The following is a 19,780-nucleotide window of genomic DNA, read 5'->3' on the forward strand; positions in this document are numbered from 1 at the left end:
ATCTATAAGCCAGTGTATCTCATATCAAATTTGTGCCTCACCTCTGCTGTTATAAAATGAACACAAGAATTCTAATCATAATTAAACTATTTGGCACAACAGCCCATTAGGACCCTGGCCTGCCAACATGACTGCTGTCTAGCAACATGACCTGCAAATAGTGAAGTGCAACATGGTCAGCGTGATTTCATCCTCAGTCTTATTGGTTGGCTTTCTTGACTGGATCAGCTGCCTCTCATTTAAGAGAATTCCTCAGTCATTCTTACGAGGCTAATAAACCCCGTTTCAGCCCTCAGATCAGGCTTAAAATCAACTAGGTGGTGATTAAAGGTCTGCAAACCACCCATTTTGTTTGCTCACACTCATTTGACCTTCATACGGTCAACCCTATCTCGGTCGACTGAGCACATTGGCTAGCTGTACGTAATGTGAGGTAAGGCTGCCGATGCGCTTACGGACATTATCAACGAAGTTACAACAAACAAACTTAAAAGAAGTGAGGAAAGGAGACTGGCCGACTATAAAATATTGGACATCACCCAAATATTTTAACGAAATTTGAACTGAAGTAATATAACTACAATCTTGTCACGTTAGTAGACACAGAACCTTAACTTTTACTGTCTTTCACATCATCACAAACATTTATCATTATTGTGTTATCTCTTTTAGTAGAAGAGAGCATCATTTACTATATCTTGGTTAAGGGAGTTCCTTTTGTTACTAATAAAGTTACCACCTGAATTGAAATTTCTTTTACTTGCCACATTGGAGGCTGGAACAAATAATTTTCTTAGCTAACAGAGCAAGTCTTGGATATTGTCCACTATGCAAGGGAATTGTCATCAGAAAGGTGGCAATCTTCTAATAAATTAATTGTTGTAGAAGAATACTGGTAATGTTTAGTCATCCATAGTCTGCGCAAACAGCAAATCATTTATGACAGAGATCTAGGAACCTATTCCCGAAACAACTATAAAGTGATGGAGATCTGACACACTTCTGTGTAATGTTTTATTTGATATCATGTGGTACTGTATTTGATGAACGCACTGTATCTGGTCGCATTTTTACACAAGTGTGCTTTCATATGTGAGGTAGAAGATGCAAACGTCAATAAGGAAGCACAACATTTACATGGCACATATCCTGCATGTTGACCATTCACAGCTGTTACTATTAAGAAGTATTCCTATGTTTCGCTCTTCATCCTTTCTTTTTAGTAATCCATATTGCTTCCTCTCATGTTTTACTTTCACCCTGTCTCTGGACTCCCATTCCACGTTTGCAACAAATGTCGTACTGACTGTAAATGCGAATTAATCGAATGTGGTGCGTTCACCCAGACTGTCTAGCGCCAAACGCGTCACGCTGATTAGAGGAGCAGGACTTAACTACGTAACTACCTTCGTTCTACTGACCGTCGTAAATGGGGAATGCAGACCTTTAGGAGATACCTATCTCTGCTAGTGAACTGTCACTGCACACTGAATTGTGCTTCAAAGGAGGCTTGCAGTGGTGTCTCAATGACACACTAGCCGCCAGAGTTTTAGTGAGGTCGTGGCATTTCAACTAAAGAGTTCATTTATGATTAAGAAAACTTGAAGGGCTTGAATGCTTTCGATTTTATTTACATTTACTTCATACAGTGTTTATAAGCTGAACAAAACTGTAATTCATAGGACTGACTTATGTTCTCTAAATTCAAGGAACCGTAACATATCAAAAGAGAAATAACTTAATTACTAGATTAGCTCAACAGCATCAAAATAAAAATAACTTATTCAACCTTGCTCACAATCAGCTCAAGCCTTTTAATATAAACCTTGTCTTCAGAGATATGCAAGATACCTATCCTCTCTCTTTGATGACAAGATAAGAGAACTTATACATACCTCTGAGGGAGAGAGGACGGAGCATAACTTGAGGCACGGCGAAGAGGGTCCTTCGAGGAATCTGTAGAACCATGGTATACAGGCTGACGTAGCCTTAGACCTGCAGGGCTATCCTTTTGTGACGGACCTGTAACGTGATTCGTCATGCCCATACCTAAAACATACATAATGCACATTGGATGAGAACATTTGGAAACTCACACGTTTTTTTTACATCCGAAAAACTCTGCAAGTATACTACCTAATCTATATCAATATTAGACAAAATATCATAGCCTGATGTAAAGAACTGCTTGCAATCTTTTCCTTACAAGACCTACATGCCGAGGAATATACATCATCTTGACTTAGCATTTTTCTGTAGGTGTGCGGTCCACTCATCAGATAGATAAGCACTGTTTTAAGCAATTGTAAGCAGCATTCAGTGCAAACTAAACAATCGTCATGTTGGTCGCTAGTGTGTCTTTCCACCACTGACTTGGCATTCTGCAGAGGTGCTCGCCCTCAACAGTAGAGTTCTAAGCACTGTTGGTGACAGTATCAGTTGTTGCTCTCAGCACATAGCCATAGTACCACAGGTGCCCCTCCCACATTTTCTCCTGAATCAAGCCCACCTCCGTAGCTTAACGGTTAAGCGTTATTAGCTGCCAGGGGCCCGGATTCGATTCTCGGTACTGCCAGAAATTTAAGAATGGCAAGAGGGCTGGTACTTGGCTGAAATAGTACATGCAGCTCCAATGGAGGTGTGCCAGAAAAGAGCCACACCACTTCAGGATAAGGACATGAGTTTGCATTTTTTTTTTTTCCTGAATCAAAACAAACTCCATCCTCTACCAGATCATGTTAGTTATGTGATCATGAAAGAGACCAGTGTAACATGCACATGTCCATAGTGTGAACAGGATGCTCATCACTTCCGATTCTCATTGGCATACAATGCCACCTGATGCACCATAGTGCAAATGTTGACCATTAACCAAGACTGTGAATGTGCTCGGGTTAGTTTCCCAATTTTCAGTCTTTTTTTATATTTAGGTGCAGGTAGAATCTCTAGTCTTCTCAGTCTTCTTGTATGGCGCAGAGACGTGGACCATCCTCAAACGTGATCGTGAACGGATAGAAAGCTTTGAAATGTGGTGCTGGAGGAAAATGTTAAGGATTCCTTGGACAGCTCATCGCACGAACACATCAATCCTGAACCAACTTCAGATAAAAGTTTGTCTATCGTGTAAGGTCTCTCAACGAATTGTACGCTACTTTGGACATATAATGCACTGAGATGGTAGTCTACAAAAGCTGATTGTTGAGGGCAAAGTCCAGGGAACCAGACAACGAGGACGAATACCAACGCGATGGATTGACATGGTGAACGGCCCCCTACAGTGTTCTCTCAGAGTAACCACATTGAAAGCTTTAGATAGGGAAGAATGGCAGAGTATGGTTCATCGGCTAGAGGGCTGAATATTATGATAGTCACGACGCCTCAGTCATGAGGCAAAACGAAGAAGAAGAGCAGGTAGAATTATCTGTCAACATAGTCTTACATTTTCTCTTTATTGGTGGTTGCAAGCAGGGCATCATCTGCATATACACCATACTTTATAGACTGTAAGATGCTTCAGAGTATAATAAGCATCTAAATTTTTCAGCAATTTTTCAGAAAGGAAAAACAAACCATAAACATTTATCATTAGTTTACAAAGTCAGGACAAGAAAGTAACTTATCATTAGGTTCTAAAACCGAACTGATTTTTAATTGTCAGAAAATCATCATCTGAACTTTTTCCTTCCTTTCCCACTTCTTTTTCTTAAAATACAAGAATATGATTCTCTTCACTGCCATCGAGAGAGTTACTTAAGCTGCAATTCTTGCAAGAAGTAACAATGTCATCAGTAACTCTATAGAGCACAACTGTTTTACCCAATGACACACTTATTTGATTACAGGTCATTTTAAGCACCCTTTGATCAGAATTGTGTTGGTTTTCATCTGTCTTCCATTTTCTATTTGCTCCATTCCTATGTCATGCACATTCTGAACGATTAATTGGAGACATCAAGAGGTTGCAATTGTGAAGTAAGACCTCCTGGAATAACAGCACTCTCTGTATTTCCCTACTCCTCTTTGGCAGGAAAACCAAACGTGACGCGACAAAATGTGTGAGGGAAGCGAAACCATAGCAATCGTGAAGGCTGTGATGTAAGGTATGGCCAGACAATGTCATTTCAATTCAAATATAGAAAAAAACTTAAATTTGAATTTTGGAGACAATTTTTTGAAAGAAAAAAAGATTCAAGATACAAAAGAAGATACAGGAGAAATGTAAGCCATGGAAAGGAACAAAAAAGTATCAAACCAAGTCATATGTAGAAAGATATTAACATAAATAGGAACACAAGATAAACATAATACAGTAGAACCTAGATAATTTAAAATCGGTTAATTCAAAATCCCGCTTAAGTCAAAGAAGCTCTCGTTCCCGGAAACATGAGATACGGTTTTGCATGTTATTTAAATTGTTTAAATCGAAATATGGATAATTAGTCATTCGAAGAACAATGTCTGTTCCATTGCCGATGTTCAGACTTTTAATTCAAAACTGCCTTTACATTTTAAAAAATATTATCTTACAGAGTAATTTCAACTGATGATAGAACGAGTCTTCTGGAACGTGTAGGGGTAGCATTCCACACTGTCACCACTCACTTCGGTGTGTCTGCAGCATGCTTCACATATGCCCATTTCAAATGAAATCTTAATTCTTTTGTATTCAGCGTTTTAACACATTGAGTGCCAGACCGAATTTCATAGGATTGCTGTCTGGTGCCTTGAGCTAATAACATCGAGTGCGAGATCGCTATTTGCCCTGTACTGGGTTCAAAATCGCTGTAACTATATACTTCGTCTATAGCATCACTGTCCGACTTGTTAGATATCATCCAGACTATCTGCACTAAGTCTTTTACTGCTCGATTTACTCGTAGCGACTTAAAAAAGAAAAGGAAACTCACTGCACTGCACTGCACTGCACATTTACATAAACAATCCATGCACAAGATAGACAATAACTGTCACCCTAAAAAGCACTCTTAATGTACCCATATGGGGTCGCGTCAAAACAGAAATTGAGGAATGGAAGGTGGACTATGCACGTACTTAAATAGAAGACAAGCAGATGGCAGGAAGAGACTTTATACATCTTCAAAAAACATACTTACTGCGCACTCAAATGGGTTCGCACAGCTCTCTTTAGAATGAAAGTACGACCCCATATGGGGACGTGAAGTTAAAAAACTTAACTAATCTTACGTACCCAAATGGGGTCACTTGGCACTCAATGTTTTAAGAAACGCCACAATATCATATAGCAGGCAGTGTTGAAAAGCAGAATCCATGAACACTGGCGATGCTGACAGTTGGCGAAAAAGTGTGGCTCATATAATCAATTCATACACACTGAAGAATATTGTCAATGCCGATAAAACTGCATTGTTTGTTTAATGCCAAGCCCAAATGGACTTATGGTTTAAAGGAGAGAAGTGCCGGCCATTATGGTTTTAAAGGAGAGAAATGCCAGCCGGGAAATCATACAAGGGTGGGGGTCATTGTATTGTGTTGCAATGAACACTGAAGCGAGAGACTTCCTCCTCTCATCATAGGAAAGATTGATAAGCCAAGTTGTTTTAAGAGCACTGGACACTTTCCGTGCAAGTAGAAGGCATCTAAAAAATGCAAACAGTACAATCATCCAAGAAATAAAACATTTGCACAGGGAAGTCCGCATAATTAATCCTCGTCTTTGAATCGTGTGTTTTTTCCTTTCATTGCACGAAGTTGTGTTTGTCATTCCAATTCAAATATAGAAAACAAAAAAAACAACAAAAAGAAAATGAATAAATGTTGAATTTTGGAGGCAATTTTTCGAAAAAAAGGTAAAAGATTCTTATAGTCTGTAAAATACGGTGTATGCAAGAGAAATTATTTGAATAACGTACGTACACCTTCTTAGATACATTTCGGAAATAGTTTTTTTCCATGGCATTTGAAAAGTTTAAACTGTGAATCAAGGTTATTTGCATGCAATAACGGGTCTTATAATATTTTGTGACACGTCAAGGGTTGGCATTTCTGAATTACGAGTTGGGGGTTAATTTGAAATTATGTAATCCGAAGTCCCATTTTTGCATCCTCACAACTTTGAATTAACTAAGGTTTTACTGTAATTGGTCAAGGTTAGAAGCAGGAACAACAGAAAGGGAAGATTAGGACATGTATGTGTAATGGTTCAAAACCCGTTACAAGATGATATCTGTATTTGTATTATTATTATTATTATTATTATTATTATTATTATTATTATTATTATTTCTTCATCTGTGATATTATTACTATTACTGTAACTATTATTATTGTTCAATTCAATTATGCAATGCTTGTCGCTTGCGTGATTGCAGTCAAATTGTTACGTACATGTGTGTGTAGATTAACACTAGAAACATGTACAGTAAGAGTTTCTGTATATCAGATGTGGATGTAGTGTGTGCAATAACTTCTGACATTGTAATATTGCAAAATACTGCTGGAGTAACTGCAGAGTCATTGCTACGTCATCGTGAGCATTTAGCGGTGAGCTCACTTTCTTGGAGATACCTAGGGTGCCGCCGGCGGTTTCACCATAGGGTGTAACATTTGTCGCGAGGTGGGAGTAGATCGTAGTTATTCCTGGTGATTACGTAGGTGTATCAACCAAAATCTATATAAGGTGGCTGTATATTGTAGCGTCAGTCATTATTCAATTGGAAGGAGAGGCCACAGTTGGTCAGAGAGTCATTGAGTGAACGAGAAGGAGAGGCCTCAGTCAGTCATTAGTTAAACGGAAGCTGAAAAGTGAAGAAGTCAAATGGATAAGTGAACAGTCATTGAGTGAACGAGATGGAGAAGCCTCAGTCGGTCATTAAATCAACGGGAGTCTACGGGAAGGAGAGGACTCTGTGAGTCATTGGTCATTGAGAGAGTGAGGCCACAGTGAGTCGGTCACTAAGTTGAAGATACGGACGAAAAGGCTTACCACGAAGTCATAGGATAGACTTTCCGTGAAGTCATCACATGGATACTTATTCGTCAGTGAAACAAAAAGGATACATCACCGAATTAGGCTTGAAACACCTACAGCAAAACACCAACTCAAAGGAATACGTCGTAATTACACTTAACGTGTTGAAGGTACAGTCAAGTGAACCAGTGAGGGATAAATTTTGTGTATAATTGTTAAATGTCCGGTCAAGAAGAATTCAAAATCATGCCTAGTTTATTTCAGTTTCAATGTCATAATTTCATATTCATATCTGTTTTAATCACAGCAGTTCTCACTATTTTTATTGAAATTATTTCAAGAATATATTTTGTTCTATCAAATTATTTTATCATTTTATTTAAACAGTAAAATTTCTTTACTTCAAATTTAATGGGGAAACCGAACGCCAATCTCCTTTTGCCAGAACTTATATGGTATGTTGTCACAAGTAAGCTTATTATCCTACACCCTAGAGATATTAAAGAATCTCATTCTCTTATTGCTGCACCGAGTTGTAGCTGGCGCCCTTCAAATAACGTACATGTAAGTAAGCAGGTAAGATCTAAGTGTGAGTACAAGGTCCAATGATTGTGTATTTTATTTAATGAATATTAATTTTCATAACTTTCTATTTAAATGCAGTTTTATAATTTCAAAAGTAAGTAAGCGAGTTAGGAACATCTTACATATGAAAGAAAAAGAACAATTTTCATACACTGTTGTCTTTGGTGCATACAATAAACTTCACTGCGAATCCGTATAGACATTTACAATCTTATAAAACTTCGGATTTTTCATACACCTAGTCAATACAAATATATTTTATAATTTAAATTGCAAACTAAACACTCAATATTTTCATTTTATTTTGTTTTTCTTCAGTATGACATGTTTTGGTCCATTAGACCATCTTCAGCTGTATTTCATATTATGATTTATGCAGTAAAATATTCTCTTCCATGCCCCATTTACTTGTATGTTAAAAAGTCATCCAAACACATAACAATACGTTCTAAAACTTCATGAATACCACATGGGGAATGAAAGAAAATACCTCCATAGCGTTGAGACGACCTGCCGGCTCAGTGTCAGCCTGGCTGGCAAGCGGTGCACAGCAAACCAAGACCATTGAGGAAAATCTTCACATCTACATAAAATTATGCATCTTTCACAGCAACTATTTTATTAAAACTCAATGTTTTTCCACATCAACATGAGCTTTTAAGATAGTTCTGTGTAAGAGTTTTTTTTAACAAGTCTATCGTATTATTCCCAATTTGGAATTCATGAAGTTTTTAAATAGAAAAGAGTATGTTACATGGTTATACAGGGTGTATCCATGACAATGTTACACACTTTCAGGCATGATAGAGGACTGCAAATGGATCAATTTGAGATAAGGAACCATATTCCGGAACAGTTAAGTCAAAAGTTAAACAAAATTCTACTCCTTTAAGACCGTTTACCTGCACAAGTTCCACAAACAGCTCCATTTACAACAAATGTTTGAAATGGCATCTCCCTGTGTCAATGCAGGCATGGCATTGTTACAAAAGTTCTGTCATATCCGTTTGCATATCCTCGGTCTCATTTGAACAGCATCACAGGCAACAAGAATTCTTGCAAAGAGATTCTCTTCATTCTCGACAGGTGTCTCATACACAAGGCTTAACAGGACCTCCTCTTCCTATCCACTTTGCAGGTAATGCCTGATCCAGGTGTTTACGAACCCTCAGTCCAAAGTGAAGTGGCGGCTCTACCACGTTGGAACCACATCCGTTGACGAAGGGCAAGTGGGATGTGTTCCAGGAACGTGGGTAATACATCTTTGAGCACCACTGTGTATACTGCTGCATTTAGGCAGGGAGGAAGAAGAAGAAAAGGGCGTACTACGTAATCAATGACTATTATTAATAACTTTTGACTCAAATGTTTCCGGACCACTGTTCCTCACCTCAATTCATCCATTTGCTGTTCTCCATCATCCCTGAAAGTTTGTAACACCATCACAGTACACCTTGTCTACAATGAGTGGACTTTTTAACATACAAGAAAATGGGACTTGTAAGAGAGTATTTTACTAATTTTAGTGCAAAACTGTGTAACCTGTTAATCATCATATAAAATGCAGCTGAAGATGGTCCAATGAATCAAAACATGTCTTACTGAAAGAAAAAAAAAAAAAAAAAAAGTGCGTGTTTAGTTTGAAATTTAACACGCTGAGTGACACAGTGGGCACCGGCGACTAATTTTCGATTTCCTGCTAAGCCATCGCGGATACAGGTGTCTGCTTACAGATGGTAAAAGTAAAGTTTAGGCCCACACAGCAACATTTCAAAAATTTTGCTAGTGCCCAACACATTAAATTGTAAAATATATTCATAATGACTAGATGGATGAATAAATGCTAAGTTTTATATGACTATCATCTTCAAACAGGCTCTCTTCATCAGTCTCAAGTTAATTCTTCTCAGCCCCTGACAAACATTTTGGCTGTCCGGTTTCTTCAGGATGGTGAGCATCAACAATCAATGAGGGACCATCCTGACACATCTTCAGTCTTGATGTGTCAAGTGTACAATGAGAAGACATCAGATAAACACAGGGAAAGGGATGAGAACAAATAAGTGACAACTTGTTGAGCCGAGTATCTACTGGGTGAGAAAACATAAAGCGGAACCAGTCCTGCAGCCTGCACACAGGAGGTTTGTGTGTGTCAGGAAGTCTGCAGTAAATACATTGTTGCAGAAGCTATTTCTAACAAACAAATATAATAATAAAATTAGATTAGGGTCAATTTCTCCATCATGTGTCACATTCAAAACCCATTCACAAAATCACATTCGTAATGCAGGGTCTCCAGGTTTAAGTTCTTGCACTGCAGTAATTTTATACAGCTTTAACTTCAATAACTTTGTACCGTTCAAACAGAACCATAGGAAATATCCATTTCCTGACCAAGTTGTCAAAGTGGTTTTGTAGGAGACCTTTCCAGACCGTTACCAATGTTACCTACAGTTTCTTGTGCGAGTACTCTACGTGGTTTATTATGTTTCTTATCAAGAATTTATTTACTAATCTATGAATCGACATCCAACCAGGAACTTGAACATCAGGAAACTTCTCTTTAAATAATCTCCATACGGCCATCGCACTTTCTGCACAGACGTATGAATCGTAAATGAACACTCTTTGGGAAACAGAACACCGATATCCAACTTAAGCCACATGAGCCATTTCAATGAATTCACAAACTGTACTAATGTCAGGAACGAAACACGTGCCACGTCTGCAAACGTTCAAGAAAGACTGAAACCTGGCAAATAGTGGTATGCGAAGAAGTGGAGATGACCTTGTCCATTTGTGTGTTCATGTCTCTCCGTCTCCTTTTCAGTTTCTTCCTTTTCGGATGCTGACCTGTCCTTATGTTTATCCTCTTGTGTGTTCTAACATTCAGTATATAGGAGAAAAATAAGTAATACAAAGAAACAAATGATATATAGAGGGACATTTTTTTATCTATTCAGGGGATTGCCGCTCGCCCCGGTCGTCTGCACTACGAGCCTGTCTCCCGCTGTCCCACTTTGTTGTAATGCGCTTCTCGGTGCCACAAGTTCCCCTCCTTTGCAGTCTGCTGAGATCTTTATCAGCATAAGGTTCAATTTAGTCAAGTGTTAATGTGTTTAGTGCTCAGTGTGTTGTTTCAATACCATTTTCATTATGTTATCGTGTATATATACGTAATATCTTCATAAACTGTATGAAATCTTGTGCGAAAACACTACGACTCAGTGCTGGGGAAGCGCTGACCACATTACGGCAAAGTGCTTGGCCAGAGACAGGCTTGCAGCGCAGGCGACTAGGTAAGCGGCAATCCCCTAAATAGATAAAAAAATGTCCCCGTAGAAATATAAAAAAACAGAATAAGGGAAATACAATGACAAGTCAGCATCAGAGGAGAGAGCAACAGAAAGAGAAGACAAGGACAAATATGATCAGTCTCCAAATCTTCACACACACTCCACAATCTTCACATAAATGGGCTCTCTAATTTTGTCCTGATTCGTATGTCTCCTCAACGAGCTAATTTCTGCTTCTAGCTTCACGAGGCAGATGGACATCAATATTCCTTGTGGGAAACGTAACAAGGTGACTCAGATAAACACAGGAAGAGAGAAAAGAACAAATAAGTGACAACTTGATGGTCTTTCTTACTCGTGCCTTTACCTCTCTTTAATTCTTCCATCCTCCATCAGAACTGTTTGAAATATGTAAGCTAATGACTTACTCTGTCGTGTTTCCTTGTCATTTTCCAACATTTTTGTTTTCTCCTTCATAATATTCACTGGATGAATCATTTCAACAACAAATCAAGCCTGGCTGAATTTCGAAGTATAGAGAAACTGGAGGATAGAAATGACTAACGTACAGCAGTAACTCACCTCTGGTGTTGCCATTCCTGACGGGGATACCATGGGACTGCTGGTGGTTAACAGTGACAGGCGCTCCCCGAGTCTCAAACTGGTTCAGTCTGCGCAGTACATCTGCCAGAGTGGACCGCAGACACACCAGCTCGTCCCCCTGCTCCAAGACCTTCTTCTCCAAGTCTGCCACTCTCTCCCTCAGGGACTCATTCTCAGTCTCCATCATGTCATCTAAAACACAGCACCAAAGAGAACACTGTTAAGAAAATGACTAGTAGCCTACTGCAATGCAAAATAGCACTGATGACAGTAAAGCAGAGAACATTACAGCAGAACTTTGTTATAACATTGGTTCCAGCTACAACTTGTCTATCGCATCAGCTTTCTTAATAGAAAAAAATAGCAGTTATAGTACCTTGTATATAGGCTTAACATCATTTTATACCTGAAGTTTGATTAGGAATTTGGCCATATGGGAATTTTATCAACTGAAGAAACACTTGCTACTATATTAAATAAATTTCATTATTTAGCCTGCGGCCCTATTGACAATTCCTTGTGTTGAATAAAATAGAGTAGAAGACCTTTTCAATACAAGTTAGGGATATTTGCTCCAATTTGTCCCCTTGAATTCCAACTTTATCTTATATTATGATATTTCCACTCAAACTTATTAGTTTACTTGTGTCATTCCACACCATCTCTCCACTGACAGGTCGGAACATACCACTTAATTGAGCAGCTTGTCCCCTTTCTTCCAAGTCTTCTCAGCCCAAACTTGGCAACATTTTCGAAACGTTACTATTTTATCAGAAATCACCCAGAACAAATCAAGCTGCTTTTCTTTGGATTTTTTCCAGTTCTCGAATCAAGTAATCCTGGTGAGGGTCCCACACATTGAAACCATACTCTAGTTGGGGTCATACCAGAGACTTATATATGCCCTCTCCTTTGCATACTTACACTACTACCCCTAAACACCCTCATAACAATGTGCAGAGATCTGTTCACTTTATTTCAATCCCTTTTATGTGATTAGGCCTATCCCAATGAAGATCTTTCCTTATATTAATGCCTAGGTGATCCCCACAAGGAACTTTCGCCCCATCAACGTAGTAATTAAAACAGAGGACTTTTCCTATTAGTGAAACTCACAACCTGACTTAATCCCGTTTGTCATCATACCATTGCCTGCTGTAAATCTCACAACATTGTCGAGGTCCTTTTGTAATTGCTCACAATCTTATTTATTACTCTATACAGAATTAGGATTTTTTTTTCTCTCTCACAAGTTGCTTTACATCGCACTGACACAGATAGGTCTTATAGCGACGATGGGACAAGAAAGGGCTAGGAGTGGTAAGGAAACAGCTGTGGCCTTAATTAGGGTACAGCCCCAGCATTCACCTGGTGTGAAAATGGGAAACCACGGAAAACTATCTTCAGGGCTGCCGATAGTGGGGTTCGAACCCACTATTTCCTGAATACTGGATACTGGCCGTACTGAAGCAACTGCATCTATCAAGCTCCGTGAATTAGGATTTCAGCATAGTATTTCTAATTGGAAACAGACAAAATTCCTCCCCCTCCCCCCACAATGAACCGAGGCAATGAGAATGAGGCCGCAATATGAGAGGCAATGTCTTCCACTGTAATAGTCACCTCTATTTCATATCTTGTTCAGCCTCCCTCAGTGAAATCAATGTTCAGTTCTAGAAGTAAATTTCCTGCTTGCAAATAGTTTGTAATAGGATTCTTACTTCTTTAAAATATTGGAACTCTTCAAATGTCCATCCTTATTGTCAAGCCAATTGTGTGCCAATCTAGTAGTATTTATTTGTTACAATTCTCATCAGAAATATGTAAGGTCTAGAGAAAAAGGGTGAGCTGTATGTGCATATAAAACGTTCCCTAGATTTAGACTAATACAGAAGCAAGCAACCGCTAAATACCACAGATTTGACTACTGATATACTAAGAACTTACCTTAGGCTACAAGAGGTGCTCGAAGTAATGGCCTTGTTGTTCTAAACAAAGCTGGCAGTGCTCAAAGAGATTCTGGAAAGCAAGTTTAAGGTGTTCTGGAGGAATATTTTTTACCACTTCGCACATGCTGAGTTGAAGTTCTTCTAGTGTGCGAGGGTTTGATTTATATACGCTATCTTTCAAGTATTCCCACAAGTAAAATTCGCATGGTGTAAGATCCGCAGAATATGGAGGCCACAGATCCTCACTAATCATTCTTTCTTGAAAGAGGTTGCTTATTTTGGCTGTAACAGTACATGTGCGAGGTTTCGGCGATTCTAGTTGAAACCAACCATAAGCTCGTTCTTCACCAGTCATGTTTTCGGAAAAAGCGTGTAATATTTCAGCGATGCATTTCTTTGAATTTGTAGTCTCCGTATAAAATACTGGTCCAATAATCTTCTTCGCACTAATGGCACACCAAACACCAACTTTTTCATCAGAGAGGGGGTTTTCGTTGAGAAAACCATCGGGCTTCGCCGAGCTCCAATAACTGTTGTTACAGGTGTTGACTTGCCCGTTTAGGAAGAACGATGCCTCACCTGAGAAAAACAATAGATGTGGGTCCAATAAGCCATCTGCCACAGACTGGAAAAACCACTCGCAAAAATGCACTCTAGCAGCTTTATCTTGAGGTTTCAGTATGTGTGTTCGGGTAACTTTATATGGATTTTGGAGTAATACCTGGTAAGCTGAATCTACAGAAACATTCACTTGCTTAGCAAGGTTTGGAAGCGATATCCCCGATGACTGAGCTGCAGTAGCACAGATTTCGTCTATTTTCTCTGGTGTAAGCACTGTACTGGTAATTTTTCCACTATGTTTCCGACCTAATACTGAACCTGTGGAACAGAATTTCTTCGCCAATTTTTCTATAGCACGTTTTGAAGGTGTTTTAACATCGGGAAATCTTCGGATAAATTTCTTACGTGCCCGGCGAGCAGAATTGCTCTTAAAGTACACTGAGCAAAGAAAGACACGGTGTTCACTAGATAACCAACTAACCATTTCGCAACAGAGCACAGAATTTAACAGGCACACCGCCGTAACCAGAACTATAATAATAATAGCGAGTGAGGACCATACACATACACTGTACAGCAGCCTGATAGCAGCGATGCCAGTGTCTGTGTCATCAATACTAACTACAAACTACAACACGCTACAACAAGCGCAGCAAACAAGAGAACCATGCCGGCCTGGCTTGGCTGCGACGATGCGCTGCCTGGTGGCGGAGATCTCAACACGAGAATCAACTGTTTGGAAAAAGAGAGAGGAAGAAACATGTGTAGTGCAATGTGTGGGAGCTCAGAGAGTAAATCAGAGCGTAGACAGAACCTGTTGTTGTGTACATCGACTTAAGCCCCGAAAATTATTTTCACAGTGTTAACTACCACTTTTTATACTGAGAAACATGTCACTCAAGACCAAAGACTTTTTTTTGCTAGTGACTTTACGTCACACCGAGACAGATAGGTCCTATGGCGACGATGGTACAGGAAAGGCCTAGAGTGGGAATGAAGCGGCCGTGGCCTTAAGGTACAGCCCCAGCATTTGGCAGGTGTGAAAATGGGAAACTACGGAAAACTATCTTCAGGGCTGCCGACAGTGGGATTCGAACCCACTATCTCACGGATGAAAGCTCACAGCCGCGCGCCTCTAACCGCACGGCCAACTCGCCCGGTAGACCAAAGACTTACCGTATTTAAGACTCCCGAATATTCTTATCGGCCGACTGCAGAACACTACAAAATCTTGCATTAAAATATAGAACAAGAACAGTACCGTACGATCAAGGTCAACATTTTTACATCGAATGGTATGTTCAGTTTACAATACAAAATCCAACTTTCGAGGCTTCTTAGAATATATATTCAACAGATCTGTTGGTTGTACAATTCTGTCTCAAATGTCTGCTTAGTTAATTGTCAAGTTTCTGTTTTTTTTTTTTTTCATGGGGGGGGGGGAGTTCTAACCCCTAGTAAGCGCCCCCCTCCCCCCTCTCGCTTATGCTACGTCACTGATTTCACTGCAATAGACATCTACGCAATCGATACGTGTATATTTTATTTTTATATGTACAAGAGCTAATTTTTGCATGGCGTCGCCCATGGCGTTCTTTAGCTGTTAACGATATATATAAAACCGTGAAATTACAACGCATTCAGGGACACGATTTTAGGTACGGTATGTTCCAAAAAACTGAAATAAGAGTTCAAGGCCCTAAATTAAACTACGGAAACGAAAATTCCATTTAACGTTGTGGTTAATGTTAGCAATTCAGAAAAGCTCGCGTAAAATTATGTGGAAAGATGGCCGAAGAATATGTTCATACCTGATGTTAAAGATTACTGCAACTAGATTTGTGGAGTAGACAGACTGAGGGCGAAATTATTAACGTTCCCGAAATAAGGATGATTTTAAACAATAAAACAATTCAAACTCAAATAATTCCTCCCAAGGTTTCTGTAACCACTTGAAATTAACTTTTACCGGCAGAACAAAATTGTAATTCAGAAGCCCTACTTCAGATATAAAATTATCGTCGAAAATTTGCATGATAGGGTCGTCATGAACAAATGACATGATGATGATGATGATGATGATGATATTTGTTGTTTAAAGGAGTCTAACATCTAGGTCATCGGTTCCTAATGGTACAAAATGGGACGAAATGTAAAGAGATGACAATTTAAAATTCCAAAGTTCATCCAGAATTCAAAACTCGATGATTAAGAACGACCCGAATATGAATGTAAAATAATCAGCGGATTCAACTCACAATATTACAAATTTAAAATAATTTCAAAATCAATCCACTGACTAGAATTCAAAATGACGACGATAAACAATGATGATGAACGTAAAATAATCGGTGGATCCGAACCGCAATGCCCTACCATCCTAGAAAGTAACTTCAAACAATGGTATATACTGACCAAGGGGCTGCTTCCAAAGCACAATCTTCAATCTGTGACGCTTTTTGTCTAAAGAGGTCCAAAATCCAGGACAACGGCCCCTCATAATGGTACTTATCGCTAATCAAGTAGAACCATAGTATTTCTCATGTAGGGGTACTAATCATAAGTAACGTAAACCTATCGCGTTTCTTACATAATGGCGCCTCTCGTAGGCAACGCAAACCCATGGGGTTCCTCACATAGTGGTACTAATCACAAGGCCGGGCTGAGTGGCTCAGACGGTTGAGGCGCTGGCCTTCTAAGCCCAACTTGGGAGGTTCGATCATGGCTCAGTTCGGTGGTATTTGAAGGTGCTCAAATACGTCAACCTCATGTCGGTAGATTTACTGGCACGTTAAAGAACTCCTGCGGGACTAAATTCCACCACCTCAGCGTCTCCGAAAACCGTAAAAGCAGTTGGTGGGACGTAAAGCAATTATTATTATTATTATTATTATTATTATTATCCGCCTCTGTGGTGTAGTGGTTAGCATGATTAGCTGCCATCACCCGGAGGCCCGGGTTCAATTCCCGGCTCTTCCACAAAATTTGAAAAGTGCTACGAGGGCTGGAACGGGGTCCACTCAGCCTCAGGAGGTCATCTGAGGAGAGGTGGGTTCGTTTTCCACCTCAGCCATCTTCGAAGTGGTTTTACGTGGTTTCCTACTTTTCCTCCAGGCAAATGCGGAATGGTACCTAACTTAAGGCCACGGCCGCTTCCTTCCCTCTTCCTTGTCTATCCCTTCCAATCTTCACATCCCCACACAAGGCCGCAGTTCAGCATAACAGGTGAAGCAGCCTGGGCGAGGTACTGGTCCTTCTCCCCAGTTGTATCCTCACACTCCAGGACACTGCCCTTGAGACGGTACAGGTGGGATCCCTCGTTGAGTCCGAGGGAAAAACTAACACTGGAGGGTAAACAGATTAAGAAAGAAAAAGAAAGAAAGAAATATTGTTATTACTTATCACAGGGACCCGTACTATCCCGTGGTGTTCCTCGCATAGTGGGTGCTAATCGCAGGAAATGCAGACCCACGGCGTCGCTCATACAGTCTAGTTGTACCAATCACGGCAACGCCCAGACCCGTGGTGTTCCTCGAAACGCAGGCCCATGATGTCCACAACCAGATGCTGAAACACCCCAGTGATTACAGCCTCTTTTTACGTCCTTGGGGTGTTCCAACCGACCCTGGACAGAGGGGAGCCTCCGTCATAGTGGCGAATACTATACTCGCATACGGTACTGTAAACCCATAGTGATCCACCCACACGGAGTGATTAAATTACATTCTGTTCTCTATTAGTAATTCTGTTCCTCTGAACTGCAGACATGCTAGTATAAACGTGGCAGAAGTCTGGGTGTACAGCAAACAAAATAACTATACCCAGTGGATAGAGGCGGTAGAATACACCTACGGTATCCCCTACCTGTCGTTAAACTAGAATGAAACGGGCCGCGGGGCTCTCAGTTTCGGAGTGTGGAATGGTAGTCACGAGTCCTGGTACAGAGCTCCCACTTACTCATGCCAGGCTTCTAACATTCATCTATCCTATCCGACCTCCCTTGCTCAAGTCTTGTTCTTTTCCGACCCGGACGCTATTAGGATGCAAGGCCTAGGGAGCCTCGTGTTCACGCCCTCAGTGGCCCTTTTCTTTCTTTGGTCGATAGGTTCATTTTTCGAAGAGTCTGTTCCATTTTTTTCTCTTCGATTAGCGTCATGTAGAGGATGGTTGCCTAGTTGTACTTCATCTTAAAACAATAATCACCACCACCACCACCACCACCTCTACACGAGTGAATGAATACATGTTGCGTTGTGATGTTTGTTAATAGCTGTGGAGTTCAGACTTAAAGCGACACTCCGAAGATAAAGATATTGTTAACTAATGCATGAATTTTCACGAAACTTTGTGGGAATGTCACCTACATAAAAGTAGAGATATCACGCACATTTATTTTATATACAATTAATACAATTACAAATTTACATTAACATATTAATTACATTTCATTAAAACGTGGAATTAAAAATTTAAAAAACAAATTTATTTTGAAAAAACTATTAATTGTATATAGAGTTTTCTGTACATAATTTATATAAGGAGATATATCGTACTGAAGTTTGGTAATTTTTACGTTCAAAAATTTTGGACTAAAAATCCCTACTACTTGAAAAAATTCTGGAATAAAAAGTTCCATGCTCAGGTTTCTTAACATAGCTGTGATACATATACCATAGAAATTTTGTTACATTTGGCAGAATATTATGGGAGAAAAAATGGGATTTAAATGTAAAATTACAATTGGCAAACAAAGCATTATTACAGTGATAAATTGTTTGAATTCAACGGAATAACTTCGTGACAAGAAAAAAGAAACCGAATCCTTTCAATTATAGTCATTAAGAAATTTCACCAAAATGACTAAAATATCGATTTTTATCTTCGGAGTGCCACCTTAACATAACTCTCTGTTATCGTCTCAAAGGAAAATCACTCCCGCATACTTAGTACGTACAATGAAGCTGTGAATATCTACACAGAGCTGGATTCGAACTCTCAGATCTCAAATACCTCACTGCTACCTTAAATGTTCATCTGCAATACAAGACACTCCTTGCTTGCAGGAAGCGCGCTCCTTATACATGTCTCTTTGACCTCGACATTTAATTTTCGTGCTGTATCTCCGATGTATGTTTTACGGCGTTCGATCAAGTTCCATCACAATAGATCACTTGGCACGGCCCATTAACTTGATCATATTAGCGATATATGTAGCCTATCAACTATCAGTGGAATGGTCCTTCCATCTTGGCGTGAAGATTGTGTGTATTTAGGCATGGGCGTTATGGGCCCAGGCCCAGGACCGAGGTGACAAAAATGTAAAGGTCTATATTGAAATTCAACTCAAGAGCTTAGGAAAAGTATCCTTCCGCATGTGAGCACGTCCCCTGTTCCCCTTCCCGTCTCCATCTCCCCACAAATAGCTTATCATTAACGCCGTGCGTCTCTGACAAGTACTTCATTCTGAAATAGTGAAGCATCAAACGAAATCACTTCCTTTCACATAGCTGTACTTTGATTACGTACCATACCTATTTATTCCTTTATTGACCATATAAAACCTACATATTACTGACGAATATCGAGGCAGGAGAAGCAAGGCTTATTTTTATTCCACAATGCAATTTGTGTGAGGCACATGGAGACTTACAACGTAAGTATACGATTCCGCTCTCGTGCAACGACTGTCAGTGGCAGTTTCTCACAGTTCAAGAAGCTGAAAAAAAAAAAAAAAAACAAAAAAAAAAAACACCCATGAATGGAATTGCAAAATACAATGTTTCCGGGCATCTTGTAAATATTGTAGTCTTGTCATTCGGAAGGTAAAAACGAACTCA

General features: G+C 39.6%; 1 protein-coding gene across 5 annotated transcripts in view; it reads right to left on the bottom strand.

The window, feature by feature from the left end:
• The window catches only part of LOC136883357 (echinoderm microtubule-associated protein-like 2), a 340,211-nt gene that overhangs the window by 118,351 nt on the left and 202,080 nt on the right, over positions 1 to 19,780 (bottom strand). For 4 of the 5 annotated variants that reach the window (XM_067155614.2, XM_067155610.2, XM_067155612.2 and 1 more), the window contains exons 3-4: positions 11,413 to 11,625; positions 1,896 to 2,049 (exon numbers count right to left, since the gene is read on the bottom strand). In XM_067155614.2, coding sequence (XP_067011715.2) covers positions 1,896 to 2,049; positions 11,413 to 11,625 — 367 coding nt within the window. Of the gene's footprint in view, positions 1 to 1,895; positions 2,050 to 11,412; positions 11,626 to 13,380; positions 13,577 to 19,780 lie in introns of those variants that run through there. The other variant, XM_067155615.2, reaches the window with a different exon arrangement.

Source organism: Anabrus simplex, chromosome 11 (genome assembly GCF_040414725.1).
Source record: "Anabrus simplex isolate iqAnaSimp1 chromosome 11, ASM4041472v1, whole genome shotgun sequence".
NCBI classification, from domain to species: Eukaryota; Metazoa; Arthropoda; class Insecta; order Orthoptera; family Tettigoniidae; genus Anabrus; species Anabrus simplex.